This window comes from Danio aesculapii, chromosome 2 (genome assembly GCF_903798145.1).
Source record: "Danio aesculapii chromosome 2, fDanAes4.1, whole genome shotgun sequence".
In the NCBI taxonomy this organism is placed as follows: domain Eukaryota; kingdom Metazoa; phylum Chordata; class Actinopteri; order Cypriniformes; family Danionidae; genus Danio; species Danio aesculapii.
Window position 1 is genome coordinate 23,433,535 of NC_079436.1, and position 27,977 is coordinate 23,461,511.

General features: G+C 34.4%; 1 protein-coding gene across 2 annotated transcripts; it reads right to left on the reverse strand.

Moving 5' to 3' along the window:
* Nucleotides 1-97: 97 nt before the first annotated feature.
* Nucleotides 98-27,971, reverse strand: xirp1 (xin actin binding repeat containing 1). Of its 2 annotated transcripts, XM_056475361.1 has the most exons (9): nt 27,890-27,971; nt 23,922-24,025; nt 23,789-23,843; nt 23,411-23,698; nt 21,606-21,693; nt 10,569-10,729; nt 10,268-10,324; nt 2,781-7,232; nt 2,246-2,335 (listed from the first exon to the last, which is right to left on the reverse strand). In XM_056475361.1, exons 2-9 carry the CDS (start codon nt 24,023-24,025, stop codon nt 2,333-2,335), a joined length of 5,208 nt encoding a protein of 1,735 aa, XP_056331336.1. In that variant the 5' UTR covers nt 27,890-27,971; the 3' UTR covers nt 2,246-2,332. The 2 variants fall into 2 exon arrangements, with proteins under 2 accessions (XP_056331326.1, XP_056331336.1); XM_056475351.1 differs by having other exon boundaries at nt 98-7,232.
* Nucleotides 27,972-27,977: the final 6 nt, after the last annotated feature.

The following is a 27,977-nucleotide window of genomic DNA, read 5'->3' on the forward strand; positions in this document are numbered from 1 at the left end:
ATGAAGATCCTTTTATAGCTATGAAATTGTTATAACACGCTGTTTTAAAAATGCAATATATAATGTCGGACAAAAAAATAATTATGACAAATACCACTTAGTAAGTTTTTTTTATTTTAGATAATATACAGTTTTTGAAACAAACATAAATATTTAACATTAACACAAATGCAACAGTAAAAAAAAAACATGCTCCCAATGAAGGTATCGTGATATAGTTTTAATTGTACACACATTAAAATTAAGATCAGTAATTAAAATATTTATTTAAATAAAGATATGGAAATGAACAAGACATCATCCTAAAAAGTTACAAAAACAATGCTACCAGGTTAATGCTTTTCAGTGTTGGGATGACCGAAAGTAACAAACACTGTTCTGCCTTTTCCTTTACTCAGAGAATTTGAGGAGAAGCTCTCGCCAGATCTTTGAAAAACAGGTGAAGTCATTCTTTCATACCTCCCAGGGCTGGTGACTACATCATATGAGGGAGACAATTCAGTCTCGGACTGCCTGGTTACAAATGTAGATCTTTTGGAGGAGTAGTAAGTATTCCCAAAGCAGTCAATCTCCTCATATTTCTCACTCACAGTTTTAGTGCCAAAGATTCCACTTGGGACCTCAGGAACTCGCTGTACTTCAAGAACACTGACTTTCCTTTTTGGACTTGGAGGACTGCAAACAAGGCTGGCTGAGCTTTTCTGAGAAGAGCTGCTTCCTGCATTAAGTTGGTCATTTGTTTTGGGTTTATCAGTGGGTGACTCTGCTGGCTTTCTTGCGGCAGAATGAATGGAAATAAATGAAGGTGAAGAGGGGACATTTGAGGACTGCTTGCTCATTTGAACTTGAGGTACATGTGGTACTTTGGGCAGAGCCCTGTTATCAGTACTCTGCATCTGATTGGATTGCGCAGGCTTTGTTTTGCTGGACACAATGCTAATTTTTCTAATGTTTTTAGTACTCGGAGAGACATTGTCAGGATTTAGTGATTCACTAAACAGGCCTGACAACCCTGCGATGTCTGCTTCAGATTTTAAATTTGAGACAGAGTACAGAGCCTTTTTGATAGCCTCCTCAATGTCTAAGAGTTTAGCTAATGTCTGTTCCTTCAAATTGACAATGTCCATACTTGCTTTTTCTAGGTCCTCAAATGCAGCCTCAACTGAGGATATGCTCTCTAGATCATCTCTTAAGCTCTCTGTCTCTTTGGCAGCTCTCGGACGATGTCTGCGTTTGGTATTTTCTTTTGGAATGGTAATCCAAGCAGGCACATTTTCAAATAAAGTCTTGAGAGATCTGACATCCACCTCATAAGTCTCCCCCTCTATTTCTTGAACCTTTGACAAAATGACTTTCAGTTCTTCTCGTCTCATAAGGTTTTCGAAGATCTCCATAGCTGCTTTTACGTTGCCCCTCATGATCTCATCTCTGTGGATGGAAAGTCTCTGTCGGCGCTCATCTTCTGTCTCCCTCTTTGCTTTCTTTTCTCTCAAAACTACCTTGTTTTCAGAATCATTGTGCTTTGAAGGAACTTCATGTTTGTCAGGTGTTGAAGAGGTGTCTCTGCTGGTGAAGCATATCTCATCTTTATTGGAGGTTTTAGCCTGCTCCTGGATGTTTTCTTTTTGCACAACTTTAATTTTCTTCGGAAAAGGTGATATTGTGTCAGTAGTTGTCTTCTTTTCTCCAAAATTCTGAAGTACAGCCTTAAACCCCTTGTTTAGTTCATCATTATCCTTTGAATAACACATCCTGATCTCGTCTGCAGCATTTATTCTCTGAATCACATTTTTCTCCATTCCAATTGTATCGCCAGGAAAGGAACCATTTTCAAAAGACTGTGTTTTGTTGACTGATGGAGTGTCTGCAATTTGCATGTGGGAATTCTGGACCCATTGCTCAGTGTACTGCATCTTCTGAAAATCTGTAGGATCAGTGAAGTTTGTTCTTTGAACTTGTTCATGAATTTTGCATTCCTTGTCTTTAATTTTGTTTGAAGTTTTTGCTATTTCTTTTTTATGTGTAAACATTTTATTGCTAGGAGTCATTTTCAATGGTATTGCTGGAGTCTGTTGTGTATCCTTAATGCTCACAGTTGAGTTTAGACACATATTTGATGTTTCTGCAAATAGTGGTGGGGAGCTAGTGGTAATGTGCAGTGGCTTCGGTGGAATTACTGGTTTCTGATCTTTAACCTGATGACCAGTTTTTGGAGGGATGGGTGGTGGGTATTCATCTTTTCCCGTAAAAGCACTAGAGATCTTTGAATTATCTGCGTCGAAGCTAACAGATTCTGAATTCAGTGCCACGCTGGTTGGATGCTCACTTCTGGTCACTGAAACCGAAGAAGACAATTGGGTGTGAGATGAAGGAAAATTATCAAAACTATGCTTGCATTCTTTAGTCCCTGAGTCATTAGTAAATTTGCTTTGCATGTAAGGCTGTCCAGATTGCCTATATAACATTGCTGCTTTGTAATCCCCTCTAGAAATATTAATGCTAGACTTTTCGAGAGACTGGAGTGTCTCTTGCATATTACCCCTAACAATCTCTTCTCTGTCTACACTTCTCTGCTCTGTTGCTGCACTTCTTAAAGATTGAATAGTAGCCTTTACATCGCCTTTAACAACATCTGGCACTGACTCTGAATTATCAGACCTGTTATCTACCATTCTTGAGGCCTCTTCTGTGTTAATATCTATAATTTTTCCTCCCCCTCCCTCTTCATTCAGACAACACACTATTTTTATAGATTCCTGATCCTTTTCCATGTCACTAACCTTTCGAAATGTTGTAGTAATCCGCTGGTTACTGAAGGTGGATGTTGTAGAGTGCTCCACCTCTGTGCTGCTTTGGCACTGAGATGTTTCATTCAGATTATATAGCTTTCCAGGTGTGATTGGTTCTCGTTCTACTTTCATGCTTTGATTCTTTGCCCTCTCAAGGGATCTTTTGGCAGCCTTAATATCCCCTGGAATGATTTCCTCCTTAACTAATTTGCTTTCATTTTCTTCTGAGCATATTTCTTCTGCTTCTACATTCAGATCATAAATGGTGCCTGGTTTTATGACTTCACGCTCCACCTGCATGCTTTGTTGTTTAGCTCGCTCCAAGGATTCAAGTGTTGCCTTAATGTCCCCAGAAACAATTTCCTCCTTCTGCACCATGACTTGCTGTTTAACTGCCTCACCAAGCTGATGTTTGGCTGACAAAATGTCACCTCTGACTATCTCCTCTCTTGGCACATAGTTCCCAATGCTCAGGTCTGTGCAGACATCAGAGAAAACCTTTTTGACATTTTTCACATCTCCTGGTACAACATCCAAGATTGTTCGTTCAACTTGTTCCCTTTGTTGACTTAAGTGTCGCATCGCTTCTTTTACATCACCTTGAACAATTTCAATTTGGTCTCTACAAGAGGTGGCCAGTTCTTCTTCAGAAAGTTCTCGTTGTAAACTCTTAAGGTCGCCTTTTTCGATGCAGCTTTTATACAAATTAACATTCCCCCTCTCGATTTCTTCCATTCTGCAAGACTGCTTAGTTTGCTGGCTGTGGACTGTTGCAAGGAGGTTGCCAATGGTGGACTTGATGTCTCCTCGTGTGATGGTTTGCGACTCAGTTAAGCTGCTTTCACAGTGAAGGGAATATACTGTCATCTCTGGCTGCCCACCTTCAGATTCTTGCATCACCAAACCTGTTTTGATTTCTTTTTGCTGAACCAGCAAGTTCTCAATAATTTTAACTGCTTCTTGGGTCCTGCGCTCTGCCTCAGGGTTGGTTGCAGATCCTGGCTGTTGAAATGGGATTTCAAGTACTGTACTGTGCATCTTGCCTTGTTCGTCTTCTTTAAGGAGGACAACCTTAGGTTTAATATTGGGTTTGAACAGTAACTGTAGCATTAGATTCCTGATGTTTCCTTCAACAACTTCTTCCTTTTGAACGCTGGGCCCCTCATCCTTCACAATCTGATATTTTGCCATATTTACATACTTGTAATCATTTGCTTGGATGATGATTCCACTGGAATGGATGAAGGAATTATGACAAAGCCTGTAAAGTATGTCTGTCACACTCTCAACAGTGATTTTGTCCAGTGGTGTGGTCTCAAATAACCAGGTTGTACTTTTGACATCAGCTTTGGGTATTTCTTCCTTTGATGAAACCAACTCTTCAGTAGGGTTATTCTCCTTTATTTTATCTAAGGACTGTGATTCAAATAACCAAGTGCAGCGTTTCACATCTCCCTTAGTGTTATCTTCTCTAGATACAGCTGTCAAGTTGTTCTGCTCATCTGGTTCACCTTTTAGAGTATCAATAGGTTGATTCTCAAAGAGCCAGGTTGAGGTACGTACATCACCTTGTTGAACATCTGTAACGCTCACCATTCGCACAAACTTCTTTTGAGATATTTGCTCTGTCTCAAAAAGCTGCCTGCTTTGTTGCACACTTTTTTCATTGCCTATATCATCAACAACACGCACAGAGGGCCCTTCGTGAGGTGTAAAGGAGTCAAGGGGCTGAGTCTCAAACTTCCAGCGTGCAGATTTCACATCTCCCTTGTGTACATCCTCCTGTGTAACTGCACGGATGACAAAGATTTCCTTGTCTGCTTGAATAGTATCCAGTGGCTTGGTTTCAAACATCCATCTTGCACCCCTGACATCTCCTCTCATGACTTCCTCCTTCTTTACGGTGGTAACTTCATGAAACTGCCCGTCCTTGTCTCTTATGGCATACAATGGCTGGGATTCAAAAAGCATGGTGTTGGATTTCACATTAACACTACTGCTCAGAGGCTTCTCTATACTCATTGACTGATGCTCAAGTAGTTCATCTTTGTCTTTAATCTTATCCAGAGAGAGGGTTTCAAAAATAAACTTCTTGCCTCCAACATCCCCACCCTCAACATCGCATGACACTATTCTCTCCTCCTTCTCATTAATGTCACCGATAGGCTGATTCTCAAACAACCAAGTGAATTTGTGGACAGATCCTGACTGAATTTCATTTTTCTGCTCCTCAGACCATTTGGAAAACTCAGTTCCTAGTGATTTAGACTCAAAGATTTCCTTGACACGTGAAACATCTCCAGACTGCATATCCACCTGGCTGACACACCTTACGTTTTGGTCAGAATCGGCTTGATCTGTGATTCTGTCTAAAGGCTCAGTTTCAAATAGGTGTTTCACTGTTTTCACGTTCACATCACTCTTTACGTCTTTCTGCAAACTGCTGCACAATTTCAAAGCGAGGTTTTCATTGTCATTAATGTTATCCAGTGGTTGTGTTTCAAAAAGCCAAGTGTGTGACTTCACATCAGCTTTCGGTACTGGTTCTATATCCTGCTTCCCTTCTGATTTTTCATACAACATGTCCATTGGTTGTGTCTCAAACAGCCATTTGCATGTTTTCACATTACTCTTTTTAAATTCTTTCTGTGTCGAGTCTGCATCTGACTTACTATTTAAACTTTTGCAATCCAAAGGCTGTGTTTCAAACATCCATTTGGCTGTCCTCATGTCATCTGTCATGTCTTCTTGCCTTGTAATGCCCTTGATGAGCTCTACTTTTCCGCTACCTTCTTCAAATTGGTCTAAGGGTCTCGTCTCAAACATCCATTTGTAATTCTGTACATTGCCTTTAATGCATTCTTCTCTCCTCACAGTGGTGACCTCGTGGAAATTTCCAGCACAGTCTTTAATTGCGTACAGTGGTGTTGTTTCGAACAGTGAGCAGTGGCCTTTGACATCTCCAGATGTAATATCATCACTTTGACTTTGTGCTTTCTCAGAAACATTAAGAGGTAACGTCTCAAAAAGGCTTTTGAAAGTTTTCACATCTCCTTTCTCATAATTTTGAACTTTGTTTCCACTGTCACCTGCTGTTTTACCAGCACTGGACTTCTCAAACTGCAGCTTTTTGTCTTGAACTTCTCCTTTTTCATCACTTGATACAATAACTTCCTGGAGACGTCCCACCTCGTAGCTATCTTTCAGAGTGTCCATGGGCTGAGTCTCAAAAAGCCATAGGGTGGATCCAACATTTCCTCCAACAATTGCCTCCTTCTCTGCAACGTCACACTCAGAATCTCCTTTAAGGGATGACAGGGGCTTGTTTTCAAACAGCTGTAGTTTGTTATGAACATCTGCTGCTCCAGACAAATCCTCCACTGCTGTTCCTTGAAACTTTTGCTCTTCCACAACACCTTCATGAATCGCATCAAGCGGCTGGGTCTCAAACATCCACTTTTTCTTATCAACACCACCTTTCTGGGCTTCTTCAAGAGATATCCCGCGAATTATCTGAACATGAGCTCCTTCATGAATGTGATCTAAGGGTTGAGTTTCAAAAAGCCAACGTGCAGTTTTAAAGTCACTGCTCTGGATTTCTTCTCTACAGATTGATTTGATTTCATGGATTTTACCGTTGCTATCCCTAAGCGCACAACAGGGATCTGCTTGAAAAAGTTTGACTGTTTTCTTCACATCTCCTTTGTTCTCCTGGAGTTCTGATTTGAGTGTTAGGAAATGTTGGTCTTCAACAGAGCAGCAGCGACCTAAAGCATCTAGTGGTTTGGTTTCAAACAGTCGACGTGCGCCACTCACATCTCCCTTCTGAACAGGTTCCTTCAAGACGACCTCCACTATTTCCTCATCCTCTGTCTTTGACTTGCTGATTGAATCTAGAGGCTGTGTCTCAAACAACCAGGTAGCTGTGCGAACATCTCCTCTGACTACACCTCCTCTCTCGGCACCTGCTCCGTGCTGACAGTCAAATGTTGAATGCTCAAACAAAGATGATTTGCCCTTCACGTCCCCACCTTGAGGGTTTTCCTTACAGAGTAGTTTTTTAGTTTCATGTGGGTCTCCAATATTGTCAAGAGTCCAGTTCTCAAAGATCCAGCGCATGGATTGGACTTCTCCCTGATATGCTGCGTCTGCTGCTTGGGGATTTATTACATCTATTAGTTCATCATCGACAACGTCATCAACAGTCATCTTGAGTTCAGGGTGGATGTGTTTAAAAAGGCGCTTCAGTTCACTTTTTTGTCGGTGTTGGTAGATCTCTGAGAAGGTTTCTTTTGGAGGTGGTACAGGGAGGAAGTTCTGGCTTAGATCTTTTTGAAGTGACTCCAGAACCTGAGGTCTTGGAAGAGGAGGTGGAGGTGGAGGGAAATCATCATCTCCACTGGCTGCTTCTGTAGCTTTTGTCTGTTTGGCTACTTCTGCCATCTTGGGGGCAAAGAAGTATGAAGGCTCACGTTACTCTCCACAATGCAATGAATTAATAAATTGAAACATTATTAAAATGTTAGTATGATTAAGCCAAAAATCCATACTTTACCTTTTTCTGTGTTTAGCTGGGACTAGTTGAGTTAGTTCACTGCACACCTATTCAGGTTTGACCTCATTTATGATGGTTTTCAGCTTCGTTAGTTCAAAAATTCATTTAACCACAACAAAAGCTTCACATTTGCAGATATTTTGGAGCTTGAGAGAACAGAACAATATTTGATTTGTTCTATAAATACAAGAATATGTAACGTGTAACTACATATTCTGTAAAATGCACATTTAGTGCTAAAGAGTTGTTGATTGTTGTTAGGTTTAAGAGGAAAGGCAAGGTTATGGGTGCGGGTTAGATTTTGGATTTAAGATCAGGGTAAAGGTTAATCTAGGGCTTTAAGCTAACAGTGTAACCACAAATGTTAAAGGGGAGGTAAGTTGCCAGACTAATGACACCAACAGGAATGAGAAAATCTGACAATAAATTGCAGACATTGTCTCCAATATGGTACTTTTTTATACACTTCTGACCAAAAGCTTGTATATAGATAAATATAGGTTATTTAGGTTGAGTAGAATCTGGTTGTGCTTTCAGAAAATTCGGTTCAGAGAAACTTAATTTTTGTAAGTTTATTATGGTATTTTGGGCTCTAGTACATTCAAAACAGGTGAAATACAGCACCTTTAAATACAATTACAAAATTGGGCTGCATGTACATTATAAGAAAGTTGTTTCAAAGGGTATGTACATAGTTGAAACAAAACCAAATGCCAGCTGTAAGGGCAACTTACTGCAGCATTATCATAACGGTACTTGGAATTATTAGGTTGACAGAAATAGGAGGATGTTGAGAAACTAAAAAAATAGTGTTTCAGCTTTAATACTGTGTGTGACAGATATTGTGATTTACCACCTAAAAATTAACCAATTCACTTTCACCAAGTCACAAATCCTGTTGGTTATAAAGGATCCTTTGTATAACACAACATCACTGTTACCATGACTTTTTAAAATAATTGTTTATTAGCAGTGTTGGGCAATAATGTGTTACTAGCAATGCGTCACTTTAACGGCTTTCATTTTGACAGTAACTAATCCGCTAACGCATTACTTTTTAAATATATTAACAACGTTATTGTTACAATATGATCCCTTTGTCCGTTACTTGGTATGTGAATTAATTTTGGCTGCAGTCTAGCCCACATCTTCCTGTTAACAGCGGCGGCGCATTGTGAGATTGGTGGATGCCAACCAACCACCGTAAGAAGACACGTCATGTATGAGATGGTAGACTGGACAAAAGTCAAGCGAAAGTAGAGAGGCAGAGTGCGCACGAGAGAGACTGAATGTGGATGAGCTATTAACATTACAATTATTAATTACTATTACTGATACTATTAGGTTTGTTGTTTCAAATAAATAAGCACACATTTGTTTCTGTAAAACACAATTGATTAGTTTAGTAGACACAGCTGTTATGTTTTTGTTTTGTTAAAAATACATAAAATGTATGGCTGTCTAAATTAGCAGTTTCACCAATTTGATTCTGAATGCTAATTCAGATTACTTTGTTTATTTCATAAAGGTTTTGTGTTGTTGTATTTTGTCGCTATTTTCATACTCGAGCTGTAAAAGAACATGTTTTAGGGTTAAATACATCAACTTTTATGATGCTGAAGCAACTTTATTTATTGCTTTTTTGTCGCTGAATATATTATTTAGCTGATTTATCACCTTGAGATATTTTCAACTTAGTGCTGCTGGTCTGACTGAAATAAATGTTTAAAATTACTTACTATTAAATTAATTACTAATTTAATTAATTGGTTTAAGTCTGTTTTGTGTTTTAGTTGTGAGAATGCATAATAATTAAATCTGTGAAGTTAATCAACAGTGTATTCTCCATGCAGCACTGAAGTGACATTATAAGAGGCATTAATGGGAGCATTAAAAATGTTCTTTGGAAAAGTAACTCAAAAATGACTTTTAACACTAATGGATTACATTTGGTGTAAGTACAGTAATCGATATAGCAATTGAGTTACTTTTTGAATGATGAAATAGTTACTTTTATTTTTCAACAACTATAGGACAACACTTTTATTAACATACAGCTCTGGAAAAGATTAAGACCACTTCAAAGTTATTATCAGTTCTTTAGGTTTGTTACAGTTAAAGTCAGAATTATTAGCCTCCCTGAATTATTAGCCCCCTGTTTATTTTTTTCCCCTAATTTCTGTTTAACAGAGAGAAGATTTTTCTTATATGCATAATAGTTTTAATAACTCATTTCTAATAACTTATTTATTTTATCTTTGCCATGATGACAGAAAACAATATTTGATTAGATATTTTTCAAGACACTTCTATACAGCTTAAAGTGACATTTAAAGGCTTAACTAGGTTAATTAGGTTAACTAGGCAGGTTAGGGGAATTAGGCAAGTTATTGTATAACGATAGTTTGTTCTGTAGACTAGAGGGGCTAATAATTTTGACCTTAAAACGTTTTTAAAAAAATGAAAAACTGCTTTTATTCTAGCCAAAATAAAACAAATAAGACTTTCTTCAGAAGAAAAAATATTATCAGACATACTGTAAAAATTTCCTTGCTCTGTTAAACATCATTTGGGAAATTTTTTAAAAACAAAAAAAAATCAAAGGGGCCAAATAATTCTGACTTCAACTGTATATATCAATACAGTTTTCACTTTAAATATTTCTTTGTTTTGTTCTTTCCCAATATTTAAGGCCTGAAATCATGGTATATTGTGTATTATACATATTTTGGCTCTTTATTTTCCGGAGCGTTCCCTGTTTGTATATGAAAATATAATAATAAAGCATTGCTAAATGCTCCTTTGTTTTTATCACTTCACAAGAGTCACACAAGAGTCTTTTAGTCACACATAACCATATTAGTCATTAGCCACAAAATAGAGCCACATGATGTTTTCAACTTTTAAAGTCAGCCAGACATACCTTGCTTTGTTTTTTCGTCTTTCCGCTTGAGTTGAAGCGCTCGTGGACCACACTGCCCTGTGGAAGATGCATAATTATTTCTTCACATTTTTCATATTTGCGTAGATTTGTTTTTGCACACCGCAACTCTTATTCAGTGACTGAGGGAAATATTAGCCAATGACAGGTTTGTACTGTAAAATGAGCATGTGTGCATGTGCAAAACTTTACAGCAGTGCATGGATGTGTGTGATCCAGTCTGAGCACTTGACCTTACAGATGCCTGTGCTGTGAGTGATTTAACAGATGCATGAACACTCACTTGCTGCTCGATGGATACTGAAGAGTCTGCAGCTGCGACCTTTGAGAGGTAAAGGGCAGATCTGTCTTTCACACTGGTGATGGGAGAAGATGTGTACTTCTGTTTGTATTCCGGATAGGATGCAGGTTCTCTCCAGTCTTTCTTAAAATGTCTCTTCTCATCTAATTCACACAAGACACACATTGTTGCACAAAAAATCTTTAATTATTCTTGAGCTAAACAAATCGCCATGGCTCACTTGTTGGAGTCATATAATTAGATCAGTTAATGCTTAGTTTAATTGATTATTGGTTATTATAATCAATCATATGTTTCGTTATAAATGAGTTTTGCCTTTAAAAATAAAATGTATGACCTTTGTTTGTGATTTTTATTTTATTTGATCTTAATTTTTAAACTAACATACATATGTTAACTGGATTTTGTAATCTGTTTAACTTAAAGGGATAGTTCACCCAATAATTTATATTTACTCACCACTTATGTGGTTGGTTTCAAATCTGTATGAGTTTCAGGTAACAATTTATTTTAGGTCACAATTCACAGTATTAACAAACCATTTAAAACTACTAGATTAATTAACTACTAAACTCTTAAACCTGAACTAAAGTGTTACCGAGTTTCTTTGTTCTGTTGAACACAAAAGAAGATATTTTAAAGAATGAAGAAACCAGTAGCCACTGGCATTCATAGTAAGAAAAAATACTATATTATTGAAGTCAATGGGTACTGGTGTCGAACATTCTTTGAAATATCTTCTTTTGTGTTCACGACAGGAAAGAAAGTCAAACAATTTTGGAACAAGTGGAGGACGAGGAAATGATGACAGAATTTATGTATCCCTTTAACACACATCAAACATTTTAATTTTAGGATTATAAAGGCTCACACATTGAAAAATAATGTTTTTTTTAAGTTATCCCTAATGCCTAAAACTAATTCTTGAGGAATGTTTTACAATAAAATAATATTTTATATTGAAATATTTCACAAAATTTAGTGTTACTTGCTCTTTTTCTGTAAACGTCAGTGAAGTTTACTTGCAATATTTGAGTTTTAACTGCTTGTACATCTTTTCTTCACTGTAAACACATTCACTGAGTTGTGGAAGATTTGTATGCAATGTAAATGTGATAAACTAATGACAAAAACAAACTAACTTACATACTATAATCATTTTCAAAAAGTATACAGTTGAAGTCAGAATTATTTGCCCCCCTTTGAATTTTATTGTCTTTTTTTAAATATTTCCCAAATGATGTTTAACAGAGCAAGGAAATTCTCACAGTATGTCTGATAATATTTTTTCTTCTGGAGAAAGTCTTATTTGTTTTAGTTTAGCTAGAAAAAAAGCAGTTTTTAATTAAAAACATTTTAAGGTCAAAATTATTAGCACCTTTAAGCTATATATTTTTTTGATAGTCTACAGAGCAAACCATCATTATACGATAACTTGTCTAATTCTCCTAACCTGCCTAGTTAACCTAATTAACCTTTGTTAAGCCTTTAAATGTCACTTTAAGCTGAATAGAAGTGTCTTGAAAAATATCTAGTAAAAATTATTTACTGTCATCATGGCAAAGATAAATTAAATTAGTTATTGGAAATGAGTTATTAAAACTATTATGTTTAGAAATGTGAAGAACTCTTCTCTCCGTTAAATAGAAATTGGGGAAAAAATAAACGAAGCTAATAATTCAGGGGGGCTAATAATTCTGACTTCAACTGTATATATTTAAACCCACAGATCTTTAAACATTTTTATGTTGGATAATAGTCTAGAAGTAGACTAGAAATAAGACAAGAGTAACCTGACCCAATTTCTTGGCCAAGGAGTGTCTCTGATAGTGCTGTAAATATAGACCAGAGCTGGTGTTAGCATGCTTTTATCTGTGGGCTATTATTAAACCTCAAGGACCTATGGAAACTTTCAGCTGCGTGCATGCTTATGATTGTGCAATATTAAACATAGATGCTTTTTTTAAGTTACATTAGCCAACTTACCGCTAAGATTTATTAATGCAATTTGACTGTATTTCTTATTCCGAAACTTATGAAAATCTGTGGCCTGTGCCTTTGTAAATTGTCAAAAAGGAACAACCGGCAATGTCAGCTGAATTGTGACCCTGTTTTGAGTTCCTCATTCTCAGAAGACAAAACACCCTGTGACAAAGCTTCCCTGAGTCAGGATTCTGATCTGATCTAGTTATTTGCTAGCATAATTTGTGGTTTTGATTTTTTAAATTGTCATATTTTAATGCTTACAATATTAATCAAGTCAAGGAAGCAAATTTGATCACATTCAAAATGCAGCACTGCTAAAACAGCTGACGTTTTTTGGTTAGATAGTTCTTATTTTACAATTAAAAACTTCTTATTTGTATCTTCTGTTTTAGTTTTGCTTGTTGGAAAATGATGTAAATCTTATCAAATTTTCTGACTGCAGAGTTACAGTAAATAACAGCTTTCATCTCATTAACACAACAATGTAATCACATATTTTTCTGTAATTATTCCTACTATAGCATTAACATTTGTAATATATTTTGATACACATGGAAAGTCTCTATTTAACCTTTTTCATATCATATTAAATTCCTGGGGATTAAAATGATATTTATAGCTATTCAAAATTATAAAATATAACAGATTTCTTTTAAGATTTAAAGGTCTAACAGTAATATAAATGAAAAGCATTTTAACATAAACTTCTATATTTGGACCAATTCAACTGTGATCATAATCAAAAGAGTGATCAAAGGATGCTAAAAATGCTGCATTAGTTGTGTTATATAGGCCCTGAAAACAGAAGAATTAGTACATTGTTTTTGACCATAAACTATAGGCAGTGTGCCTAAAATCTCCATTCATTTTCTCCATAGAAAATTTGTTTTAACATTATTTTTAATTATTTAAAAACAGCTCTGAAGTTGTATTAATCGGCTGTGTATGATTTTGTTGAAACAATCTGTTTCCAATGATTTAACTACAGTGCTTCATATGTAATTTTAAATAAAGCAAATGAACATTGGAAATTAAAATGAAAACCAGATTAACAATTTCATTATAAAACATTGTTTGCAAAATATCTGCCAAAATTGAAATTGAATTGAAATGATTTAATTTTCATTTTCACTGTGACAACATATCATCCCTGTCTGTTCCTCTTGTTGTACCAATGCAGCAGCTGCATCATGTAATGTCATTTTACTTCTGGTTTATATACATTGTAACTCACGCTGTCCCATCCATCAAAACTGTGCTTCTTCCCTCGGGCTCTGAAAACACTCAACGTCACTTGAATATGCCCCTCCCACTGATTAGCATAGGGTTTGCATACGGGTTAAAGTTGAAAATGAAAACTGAAATAAAAATGTCAATAAAAGGAAAACTTAAACTTACATTTTAATTAGAATTTTGTCTCTATTATAGCTTGAACATTAAAAACAAGCTTTGTAAAATTTGTGTTTGCATTTTATTTTTCAGTTTAGCTTTTCATTTTCACATTGGCAGTATTGGCGTGGAAATGCAGTGAAAATTAAAAGTTAAATCGGCAACTTTATTTTATCTATCGATTTGACAGGGACAATGTGTTGTCACAGTGAAAATTAAAATGAAAATTTAATCATTTCATTTTATTGTCAATTTTGCGAACATTCATTCATTTTCTTTTTGGCTTAGTCCCTTTATTAATCCGTGGTCACCACAGCAGAATGAACCGCCAACTTATCCAGCACATGTTTTACACAGCGGATGCCCTTTTCTCCAAAGCACCCAGATGAAAACCACGCGAACGTGGGGAGAACATGCAAACTCCACAAAGAAACGGCAACTAACCCAGCCGAGGCTCGAACCAGCAACCTTCTTGCTGTGAGGCGACAGCACTGCCTACTACACCACTGCGTTGTCATTTATTTTGTGAACAGTGTTTTATAATGAAATTGTTAATCTGATTTTCATTTTAATTTCCAATGTTTATTTGATTTATTTAAAATTGGCAGGAATTACCTCCCATAGCTTCATTCAGCAGAAATAATCTGTAAATTAACGGTTTTCCATATTTGGTGACTTGTGTGTTTGTTTTACATTTATTTATGCTTTTGAATTGCACCATGGGACCTTGATCTTTACTCCAATAACTTCTGATGTTGAAAAGTTTGAAAAGATGACTTTTATTCTTAATAGTTTCAAGTGAAATATTGCCTGGATTGGTGTTGTAAAGTATAATACAAAAATCTGGCAATAAACTGCCAGTACTTTTTTGTCAGGACTTAATTCTCTATATACAGCATTATGTACAATATGTTGTTTCAAACTACTAAAATGTCAATAAAAGTCACTTTGTTAAACTGCACCGTTGAACATTTAAAAAATGTTGACAAAGCAGAAATAAAGGTCCCATAATGCAATATAAACAGCCAAAATCAATGAATCATGAAATATGTAACCTGTAAATTAGCACATAGTTTTACAGCGTGGGATTGTAGTTCTTTCCCTCATTGAGTATATACAGTCTTTGACCTTAAATAATTTGGTCTGATTTTCATAATCTTGTTTATTTAAAACTAAGTTTGTAATGTTGCAACTCATGTGGTTGGTTTAAAAAAAGACTTTTAAAAAATCCCTGTAGCAAAAATTGATGGAAAAAAATACAGCTGAAAAAGTAGACTAATATATAACTGATGAAATGTGATGTAACAAATGTTTGATGTGGCAAAAGCAGACTTTGCATATGAAACGCCAGCAGAGCTGCTGTAGGCCTGAGCACATCAGAAGGCTTTCCTCTGAGGTCAGTCGTATGAGCAGCACAGGTCTGTCAGCTGTAACTAATGACTATACTCCAGCATACCTCTGTTTTTCACACTGTAAGCTCCCATGAGACAAAGGCACGGGCCCAGTGCTGGCGCCACTCACGAGTCTGGGCTTAAAACGTTTGCATAGCTGGATGAGCACACAGAATAACAGGCCCACACAATGCTGAAGCCCAGCTAGACATTACTGTGCTGCACAGAGAGATTTCATCAAGCTGTTTACAAGCATGAATACTGGTGCTCGCTGATTTGCAATAAAAACTGTATCATCTTGTCAAAATATCAAAACAAAAAATTATTTATTTTAAGCAGAAACTTTGAAATTAGTATTAAAATGAAAACACTACAAGGTTTTACATGTTCACTTAAAAAAAATGGACTTTGGAGTTAATGGAGTTAAAATGAGTTGAAACAACATTACACTTTTTAAAACTTAATCGTTTTATGTTCAATCCACTTAAATTTGTAAAGATTTATAAAATTAACTTAATTCCTTTGTGTTATCGCAACACAAATCAATTGTGTGAAACTCAGCATTTTTTTACAGTGTATAGGGTTTCAAATTCACACATTAAAAAAAAATTGGTTCCGCACATTTCCTTCATGTTGCCCCAACACAAATCGATTAAGTTAACTTGATTGTTTTTACAAATTTAAGTGGATTGAATATAAATCAATTAAGTTGTCCCAAAAATCTCAAGAATTGTGATGTTTCAGCTCATTTTTAAATAAGTAGTTTGAACAGCAGCAAAGGTTTTTTTTTGGTGTAGAATCAAATAACCTCAAAAAACCTTTCAGTGATCACTTCTTTAAACAACAATATGGGACATAATCAATGTTGATACATGATGTTAATTCATGTATTTACTAAAATGAACAAACAATGAACATTTCATTAATTCACAGTGCATGAACTCATTTAACAAGTACAGTGTTTGATTTAAATAATGTGTTAGTAAATGTTGAACTATAATAAATGTTTTACATGAATTATTTTTTTTATGTTAGTAAATACATTATGTCTTTCATTGTAAAGTGTTACCCAACACATTTATTCACAGTGCTGGGAATATCGTAATGATCCAAATAATCTTTTTCAACTTTAAACACACCTTTGTTGAATGAACGGGTTCTACATTATGTTAAAGATTCCTCACTGAACCATCAAAGCTAATAACGAACCTTTATTTTTAAGCCCTGTGGGTCTTTATGGGCATTTTTGTCTTTTTAACTGTATTTCTTGTGATCACTTTGGCTGTGTAAACAGCATAAATTTAGTTCATAAATCTATTTTATTGTACCTTTAAAAAGTTCCTCCAGGGATCTTTAGGGCAAAAAAAGTCCAAATTACAACAGCAATATTTAACCCCAGTGTCATTTAAGCAAAAAGTCACTCTTTGTTAACAGGGTTTCTTAATCTTTTAATGACCATTTGTTTCTTCATTTGAATTTTAATGATCTAAACATTTTGATTAATGTTTTGAACATTTTTCCATCATAAAGAATCTTTTGTAAAGTGTAAAGAAACGTTTGTGGTATGTAAACATTCTGCACTGTAAAAGGGTTTTACACAATTGATTTGTGTTATTGTAAGTTAACTTAATAGTTTACACAAATTTAAGTGGATTGAACATAAAGCAATTAAGTTGTCTTACAAAAAATTCAAGAATTGTGTTGATTCAACTAATTTCAAATAAAAAATTTGAACAAAAAGCGAACATTATTTTTTGAGTATACAGTTGAAGTCAGAATTATTTCCACAGTATGTCTGATAATATTTTTTCTTCTGGAAAAAGTCTTATTTGTTTTATTTTGGCTAGAATAAAATCAGTTAAAAAAAATAAATAAAAAAACATTTTAGGGTCAAAATTATTAGCCCCTTTAAGCTTTATTTTTTCCATAGTCTACAGAACAAACCATCATCATACAATGACTTGCCTAATTACCCTAACCTGCCTAGTTGACCTAATTAACCTAGCTTAAGCCTTTAAATGTCATTTTAAGCTGGATAGAAGTGTCTTAAAAATATCTAGTAAATATTATTTACTGTCATCATGACAAAGATAAAATAAATCAGTTATTAGAAATGAGTTATTAAAACTAATATGTTTAGAAATGTGTTGGAAAAATCTTCTCTCCGTTAAACAGAAATTGGGGAAAAAAATAAACAGGGGGGCTAATAATTCAGAGGGGCTAATAATTCTGACTTCAACTGTTTGAAAGTTAAAGTTTCTTCACGGAACCATCAATTTCAGGATCTCCAAATATTAATTTATATCTGTGATCCTTTTCAAAATATATCTCAGATGTATATTGCAAAGTCGATCAGCTGAATGGAGTTTTACAGAGACGGGCCCTCATTCATGCCATTCAGGAGCAGGAATGGAGGTCACAGCTATTAGCGTCCCAGAATGCGAGTGCTTTTGTCCTGCTGACAGCTGTCCAAATTATTGTAATATGCGCTTGGTATTTATTCTCTTCAGCTGCCTGCCTTAGTTTCCTGCGAGCACTCAAAGGTCTGGTTAAAACCACAACAACTTAAAACTGCTGCTTAAAATAGGGTAGTATTGACAAAACCATGTTTAGCTGATAGCCTGTCACGATATCAGTCACTGCACGTTGAACAAGGCGATTTCAGATGTTATAAAAACTTCTATTCAAAAGCTTTGGGGTTGGGACTGTTTGTAGTTTTTGAAGAAACCAATACTTTTTATTGAGCAAGAATTCACTGAATTGATCTTTTTTAAAAATACATTCTGTTATTTGGACTTGTTTTTTTTTTTTTTTATCAATAAATGCATACAAAATTCAACATCCCCAATAATAAGAAATGTCTCTTGAGCAGCAAATAGGTGTGTTAGAATGATCATCTAACAAAGAACGGTGCTGAAAATGCAGCTTTAACATACAGTTGAAGTCAGAATTATTAGCCCACCCTGTTTCTGTTTAACAGAAAGAAGATTTATTCAACAGATTTCTAAACATAATAGTTTTAATAATTAATTTCTAATAACTAAATAATAATAATAAATATCTTTGCCATGATGACAGAAAACAATATTTGATTAGATATTTTTCAAGACACTTCTATACAGCTTAAAGTGACATTTAAAGGCTTAACTAGGTTAATTAGGTCAACTAGGCAGTTTAGGGTAATTAGGCAAGTTATTGTATAACGATAGTTTGTTCTGTAGACTGTCAAAAAAATAGCTTAAAGGGGCTAATAATTTTGACCTTAAAAAGGTTCATAAAAAATTTAAAGCAGCTTTTACTCAAGCCAAAATAAAACAAATAAGACTTTCTCCAGAAGAAAAAATATTATCAGACATACTGTGAAAATTTCCTTGCTCTGTTAAACATCATTTGGGAAATATTTAAAAAAGAAAAGAAAAAATCAAAGGGGGAAAATAATTCTGACTTCAACTGTAACTGGAATGTATTAGTTTGTAAAATATGTATATATATGTACTATACTATACTATACTATACTATACTATACTATACTATACTATACTATACTATACTATACTATACTATACTATACTATACTATTTCATAAGCTAATGTTTGTTAATGTATTTATTTACTACCATGGACAAACAATGAACAAAACATTTATTACATATAATGAGATTTTTACTGTTAGTTCATGTTAACTCTCAGTGCATTAACGAACAAGCACAACTTTGGATTATAATAATGCGTTATTAAATGTTGAACTATGATTAATAAATGCTGTACAGGATTCTTTAAACTTAGATTATGCTATTAAATACATTAATAACTAATATTAACTAATGGAACATTACTTTAAAATGTTACCAACAATGAATATTTTACATTGTAATAAAATTTCACAATAGTACAGCACTATCTGTAAAAATACAACTGTAATGTTAACATGAAGGAATTTAACGTTATGATTATTTTTCTAAAGTACTTATATCTTTTAAATTATTTTAATAATTTTAAAGGTAATGTCTGTAAATTTAAAAGAAAATGTGCAAGTATTTTGCACAGAATATCAAACAACATGGCAACCACTATGTTCTGGTACACTGCGTGTATAATGATATGCCAATAAGTCATGACAACAAATGTTTTTAGAACTACAAAACTTTATTAGTTTTTCAATTTTTAACTTAATATATTTAGTTAGTTTGATTGATGTAATTTAAGATGATTAGAATAATTAATTTAATTCAACAGCAAAGTTTGAATTACAATCATTTAATTTATGTAGAATCACATTAATTTAAACCCATGCTTACAATACAATGTTTTAGTTCCTATCCTTAACAGCTTTTCAGTCCACACCGGTTACTCACAAAGTAAATGTCTGGTTTGACAGCAGCTCTTTCTGTCTGTGCAGTCTCAGTCTGATGTGCGTCTGCTGGTGCTGGTCTGTCTATGCTGGTAGTCCAGTCTCACTCTGTCCCTCTCTAATAGGCGACAGCTGATTTTTATCACGGCGGAGCAGGGATGAGGCCAGCCTGCTATTTTGGAAGCATTATGGGCGGATTTTTTTAACCGGCCTGAGTCAATGAGCGCTTCTGGAAGTGACTGGGACTCAGGAAACCCCTTCAGCACGTCACCCACAATTCACTAATTAACCCACATTTACTTCCTAAAGCGATCAGAAATGTAAAATGTACTGAAGTATAAATTACTGGGATGATTTTTGTTGGATTTTTGGTTGATAACAAGTGTCTATTTTTAACTCTTTAATAATAAAATACTAAACTGAGCACTGCTAATAAGAACGTAATGTGCAGTGACGTTTGAGAAGGTTTATTGAGGTTAATAATACAGCTCAAAATAATGACTGACGTACTTGTGAGTATTAATTCCTCTAAAATGTTGAAGCAGAACCTGTGTAAACCATTTGTTTATAGTCTTTAAAGGGGATAGTTCAACCAAAAATAAAAATTTACTGACCCCCAAACTGTTTAAAAACTTTATTTTCTGTACTCATTTTGAAAAACATAAAAATTCTGGTTTCCAACATTCTTAAAATGTTTATTTTGGGTTTGGAACAAGTGCAAGGAGAATAAATTATTACAGAATGGTATTTTTTGGGTGAACTGTACCTTTAAATTTGAGGCTCCTGATACTGTTCTGTCAAAGTTACATGAGCTTTATTCGGTTTTTATATATAAATGTAAATTTTATATAAATAATGTAAAATTTATATAAACAAAACATATATATATATTTTGACAAGTATTGTATAAACTGGTTGTGATAATTGCACAGATATTTAACTCAAAGATCATTTAAAGGGTAATTTTGGTGATAATAACCAAAGGTGAGTTTAATTGCAAGACTGATATTATTTTTGTTTTACTGTTAAGTGTTTTACTGTAGATTCCCAATCATAAACAAAATGTGTAATACATCTTGTATTTATTGTATTTTTATATTAAGTATGTTTAAAGATTTTTTTTTAAGAATTAATATATTTTTTAGAAGGTTTATACTTTTTTTAACCTAATTGTTGGGTTTGTTTATGTTTGACTGAGTGTTTGGATTAAAACAACCCCACATGTTTACAGTGTACTCTTTTTTTGTAATAAAAGAAAGAAACATCCTAATTTAAAAAAATTACATTTACTGTACATAAGAGGCTTTCCCATTTTAAGTTTTATATGAATTAATTAACATTTATATTTGTATTTGTTTATTATTAACATTCTTATGATATCTTTTTTTGAAAATGGTTTAACTCAGAAATACTGTACTATATAATAGGTAACTGTAAAACTTAAAGAATAATTGGAAACACAGATGTTTTGTTGTAAGCAAAGATGTGGATTCAGCCTGATACATTTATCTCTCCATATCTGTTTGTCTCTCGTAATCTGAAGGGGCAAAGAATGTGAGCTCAATAATGTCGTAATAGCAGTCAGTATTTGCAGTCTCATGTATGCATTGCACACATACTTACAGTCTCAACATTTAGTCCTGATCTCAACCCTCACTGAAAACTTGTGAAACAGGACTCACTTTTTGCAGACAGGATTTCATGTTTGTCCAAACTAGTCCGGTAAGGATTATCTGAGGAATATTTTTTTAACACAGACAGATGCTGCTGGAAGACTTGAGATACCAAAGCTTTGTCTCAGATGACCTTTGACCTTACAGTTACTGACTGACATCACAGCTGAGATTTTGCTCACACATTTGGACTGGTTATACAAATAATGACATGTTTTTATCAACTTACCATTGAGTTCAGTGGAGGATCTGCATCTGCTGATGTATCCAGAAACCCCACTGACCGTCCTCCTCCTCATCGGCTCTGAGGATTTTTCCTGTTCAAAAAAGGAATAATATTATTTAACATTATATTAAATCATTTAATATTATCTTTAAAAAAAAAATAATAATAAAAATATATAAATATATATATATAAGGTATTGGTAATGTTAAGGTAATGTTCTAATTAATATGAATCAGTTTAGACCTTTAACAATATTTTATAACATTGATTTTAAACAAAACATCATTAATTGTTATTTATATTATTATTTGGTCACATTTTATTTTAAGGTTCTTGCTATTGAAAACCATTATCTAAGCCCAATAAACTCCTAATTTGCTAGATAATAATAGTTATCAAGGTAGTAGTGGGGTTTATTTCATGTTTAGGGTTATGGGATTATGATTATATGTAGAATAGGATCATACTTTATAAGTACTAATAAACAGACAGCAATTTTATAAGACAACTGTTTATGAGACAGCAGTCTTAATAATAGGCAGGTAATAAGCCAGTAGTTAAAAGTGGGAATTGTTACTTAAACTTGAGTGTTAAACATTATTTTAGGCATTATTTGTAACTATTTTTGTCATTTTTATATTTAAATTTAGTAAATTCATATTAAAAGAGCTGTTTAACAATGACAGCGCTTCTGTTAAAGAAGAACTATTATGCCCATTTTTACATGTGAAAAGTCTCTGATGCCCCTAGAGTGTGTATGTGAAGTTTCAGCATATAAAAATATTTTGTAACTCTTTGAACCAGGCTGCACAGTGGCACAGTGGTTAGCATGATCGCCATGATTACGCATCCACTGCGTAAAACATATGCTGGATAAGTTGGCAGTTCATTCCGCTGTGGCGACCCCAGATTAATAAAAGAACTAAGCCAAAAAGAAATGAATGAATGAATGAAAGAATGAACTCTTTGAACCTGACACTTTAGGATTTAATCCAAATAGTGCAGTTTTGGTGACTGTCGCTTTAAATTCAAATGAGATTGTGCTGCTTTAGAAAGAGGGCGGAGCTACACATGTGTCAGCATAGCGGCAAATTTAAAAACAACACTAAGGCCTTTTGCTAATGAGGGAGAGATTGTCATTAACAGGTGAGACTTCCTCCTCTGATGACATGTATAAAGGGAGAAATTCAAAGTGTTTTAACAAAGTGTGATTTAAAAAAAAAAAGTAATACATTTTTATTATTAGAAGCTGGTTATATTCACAGACTGTTGCCACAAGACTGTGCTTAAGCTGCTTATAAAAGTGATTTTTGTATAATAGGTCTCCTTTAATAACAGTATTATTTTAGTATTTAAATATTATTATATTTTTCATTAATATTTTGAATAAGCATCTATTCTACAAATGAATTTCATTTTGTAGTTCAAGTTTTTGTTACTACATACTGTACACTTAATTTGATTGTATTTAAAAAAATTTATCTGCTATAACTTTATTTATTTTATTTAGTGTTTAACATATTTCAACTACAAGCCCACAAATTTTCTGGTATTCATCTAATAATTATATATCTCTTTACTTGATTTATATTTAACAGTTGTAATAGGTTTTATAAGTTGCTCTTGACTTAATTCTCATATTTGTTGTATGACATTTAACATCCATTTTCTGCCTCATCTCTGGATGATTCATCAATATTTAAAGTAACACTCAACACATAATTCAGTGACTACATCAGTAGCAAAAAAAAAATCCTGAGTCATGCCTGTCCTCCAAAATAAACCATGACGTGACGGTTACACACACCTGATGAGCCTTGTGCTTACTGGCGCTGGTGACCGGAGTGGCACCAGAATAGCTCTTCTGCCTCCACGTGGAGCTGTTTTTGTCCTGCGCTGTGAGCTGGGGACGAGGGCTGCTCTTTGACTCAAACATGCCCGCTGGTGTGTTTGTACTCATCAGGTCTGGCGGCGGCAGCATGTCCATCGAGATGCTCCTGGATAAAACGGCATTGGGCCCGCTGAGGGACTCGTATCTCCTCCAGAGGTTTTCCACTTTACTCTCCTCATGGTTTGATCTTCTCAGGCCTGATGGCTGTGAGATTCAGAAATACTCAGTGTAAACAACAGTTGACTGAGAGTGTTGCTGTTCCACCTAATACTGGATAAGATAATGTGGTTTTACCTTGGACCAGGAGTCTTCTCTGCCAGCATCGGTGAGATCCACACAGCTTTCATACCTAGCAAAAAACAATGTGTTTCAGGACATAAAACTCAAAGGAACTCTAAGGAAACAGGTGGATGATGGTCATTCTCACCTTTGGACAAGCTGAGAAACAGGCGTTTTTCTTTCCCAAATCCATGAACTGTGCCCCGAAGAGAGACTCTTGAGTGACTGACTTCTTCTCAAGGTGAAGCTCATCTAGATGGAAAACATACCAGTAAGTAAAACCATCCTATCTATCCTATCTACCATGTCTATCTGTCTGTATGTTTTTCGTTAGGCATAATTTGTATCTTAATTTAAACACATTTATTCATTTACAAAATAAACAAGAAAAACTTAGGACATTTGAGATGGCATGAAGTGCCTTCAAAGCAAAGCGTGATGCATGCTTCCACAGCCAAAACCAAATGCCAGAACAAAAACTGTTCTTCTAAATAGAAGTGAAATATTTAGTTTTGAATAATGTATTATTCTTATCTGTATTACCGTGAATACACAAATACCCTATTTTAAACTGGTTTTGCTTTAAATGGGCAGGTGGGCATTTTCTACCTTTGCGTCTGATTGTCTGTCCATCTGTCTGTCTAATGTCTTGTTTGTCTGCCATTTGTTTGTCTACTTGAACATGTTTATAAGATGGTAAACTGTAACAAATTTATTTAGTTTTCTTTTTTATTGCTAATGTCCCTACAGTATAGTCACATTTTCAAAACTTTAAACACTAACAGCACAACATTTGTCTGCTGTGACCATATACCTTTAACACAGCTCATGTTGTTTTCACCATACCTTCAGTTTTTCCCGGGAGTCTCTTGTATTTCACACCCATCTCCTGCCACCCTGCCGTTTTGTTATTTCTCTAGGACAACTACGACAATTCATGTAAATCATGTTTTCACACATTATTCAGTCAAAATTTGGCATGAAAATTCCAATGTTTATCAAATGTCTTTTTTTCACAGACTTTTCCCTATACTAAAATCATAGATTTTTCTTATCATTATTAAATACAGCTTGGCAGAATGGAAATTCTGATGTTCCGAACAATGAATGTACACTACATTTATGTTGTTTCTGTAACAGCAACAGAGAAGATTGATTTTAATTACTCTAATTGAGAAATGTCTCTCTTAATTATGATGCTCTTCTTTTCTCAATCACATTGAATTTTTAATTTTATTTTTTGCTTTGACGAGTGAATGTCTATGATCATCCATTTCATGACATAATGTCCTCCCTGGATGCATTGGAGGCTGCAGAGACTGAGACTGAATATAGCAAGGGGTGGATCAGGTGTGAAGTCTTTCTTTCAAAATAAGATGGAAAGTCGACGAGAACGTGGCCAAATTCTAAGATCACTGCTGAGCTGTACTTTATTCTCTTCCGTTTTTGTTTTCATTTTTACCAGAAGGGCTGTTTATGTATGAATGAAATCTTATATTGTTCTATATGCAGAGTTAATTTGCAAAAACACATAAATCCTCTTTCAGTATTTTTTAGAAATAAATTTTTTTTTTGCAATATTACACTTCAATTCTCAGTGTACAGACAGGATTTCAGTTTGATTTCAGATTCCAATATATACATTTTGACAGCTATATTTGACAGTTTGTCTGCTACGACTCACTGTATGTTCAGGAAAATTGGGGCTAAAGTTTTAGCCAAATGACTCAATTTTAAATTGGGTTTGCTGTGTTTTGAAAGAATTAGTAAATGTATAAAAAGTATCCAGCATTTTAAAGTGCAGAGTTTGTATTTATTTAACAACTTCTGGTTTTGCCAGAAAATTAACTCTTTGGCTAATTGTGTAAGGGCAGGTGAGGTAAGGTAAAACTTTATTGCCCCAGTCATCACTTACATAGAAAAGCAATACAAACATCCATAAACAGATGAGTATATAAATAAATAAATCTATACCCCCCAAAAAGTTACATAACCATCTCCATATATACACATAAATAAACAAAAAAGAAATACTATCAATCTAAGCCACCACGATTTATTGGCTTAATGCTCACCGGATAAAAAGAGGTTTTATGTCTATTTAATCTATAGCAAGGTACTCTTTTTGCAGGATGACCATTTCATGTGATAAGTCACAAATGATTTGTTTAGCATGTTTTAATGTGTCCTGTTCATAAATATGCTGTAGTGACATCTTTTCATTTAGTCTCAGCTGCACCAGGCTGTGATGCTGTATCTTATTAACCTCTTAAGGCCCAAGGTGTTTTTTACATGCATTTTTTTATTTCTCTTTGCTATTTGGGCTTATTAGAACCTAATTAGAATAAAAACCTAAGTATCATCTTTTGATACGATGTACTTTTTAAAAAAAATTATGTCCATATATGTGGACTCATAGTCCGAATTTACATAAAACACCTTTTCCTGATTTTTTTTAATGCATTTTTACATTTTTTTTAAACTTGCTTTGACTATCAGAGAGTAAAAACTACCCCCCCCCCCCCCCATTTTGGACAATTAAAAATAGTGTTTGGGACATTTCATTTGCGGCAAACAGTTGCAGGATGACACTACTGTATGTCTGTAACAAAATATAAAGCATTCAAAGTATTTTAAATAGCCAATTAAGAGCTAAAATGTGCTGTCCACGTATGTGTACACTCAAGCCCTAGGAGGTTAAGCTCTCAAAAACGGCCTGATAAAATTTGATCATACATTTTTTGCACTCCAAGAATTCTCAGACATCGTAAAAAATACAGTCGTTGTTGAAGCTTACTACAGGGATTTTCTACATGTTTATTCCATTTCAGTGAATTATCAAAGAAGACACAACGATATGTATATGAAGTGACCTGTGTGATGGTTTGATTATTGATGGTCACAGGCCTGTGATCACCATTTCCTCTAGGGTCAAACACCATCTCTTTTGTCTTCTGACATTCAAAGCTAGAAGGTTATCATCACACCAACTTGCAAATCTTCCAATCTCTAACATATATAACAGATAAATAACTGTTCTTATTCAATAAGCCTAAGATGGCAGTATCATCTGAGAAATAATAACATAATTATTAGAATAAGAACATCTACATGCATCTGTATACAAAGTGAACAAAACCGGTGAGCTAACGCAGCCCTGCGGAGCTCCCGTGCTCAGTAATTTGGCTCAGATAGTGTTCCATCTGATGTGGATATGTTGCTGTGTTTAGAAGAGGAGTTTAGAAAAAGCACTTTAAGCATTTGAAAAAAAAAACAGTAAAGGCTAAAGATATACTCAAAAAAATAAATAAATAAAATAAATAAATAAATAAATAAAGGACTTTGGCTTGTTCAAACTACTTATTTAAAATCAGCTGAAACAACACAATTCTTGAGATTTTTTTGGGGGGACAACTTAATTGTTTTATGTTCAATCCACTTACATTTGTTAAGTTAACTTAATAGATTTGTGCTGGGATAATGTGGAACCCTGCATTTTTTAAAGTAAAATATACATATGCAATATAATTACAAGCATATTCCTGAGAGTATACTTGGAAGAGGTGCATTAAATTTAAGACTTAAGGTACGCTTTCTCATTTATTCATACATTTTTTAAGTTTAAAAGAAGAATACTAGTCATTTGAATACACTTTTCTGCAGTGTCATATAAACTAAATATATAAACCTGAAAGTAGTAGTTTATCCAGTCCAACACAGCACCAGTAAACCAGTGTTTAAATGACTTTGGTCACATGATTCACCTGCCTGTCAGCCCTTCTCTCATCTGACTCAGTTAATGTTTATCATTCATAAGCTTTGCTGCATTACTCATTGAAAGCTTTGCTGTAATGTGCACTTTTCACATAATATGTGTATAAAAGTGGAGATCTTTGAAATAATTATGCGCATATATACAGAATAAAAGAGAACATGAAATAGCAGACAATATCATCAGAATCAGTACACACAAATGCTGATAAAAACAGTTCAGTTCATAAGACTAAATCATCAGAAGGTGAAATTTGAGCCTTAATCTTAGCATGCATGTATTCTAGTGCTTAATAAAAACAAACTGAGCATCTGTCACCTGTATTCTTTTTTATCTAGAGTTACCTTAAGCTGTGGGTCTTGTGCTCCTCATGTCCTTCTGTCCCGCTGTGCAGTGTGAAGCAAAGCATCTCTCACGGGACAGTCCTGTCAC

What these genes read in the sequence shown, in the direction of transcription:
- xirp1 (XM_056475351.1), bottom strand. Translation starts at nt 24,025, where the DNA reads ATGAGCTTCACCTTGAGAAGAAGTCAGTCACTCAAGAGTCTCTCTTCG. An exon ending in GAGAAGACTCCTGGTCCAAG is followed by an intron (nt 23,699 to 23,788) that starts GTAAAACCACAT and finishes TGAATCTCACAG; the next exon opens with CCATCAGGCCTGAGAAGATC. An exon ending in GTAAGCACAAGGCTCATCAG is followed by an intron (nt 21,694 to 23,410) that starts GTGTGTGTAACC and finishes TTTTTTGAACAG; the next exon opens with GAAAAATCCTCAGAGCCGAT.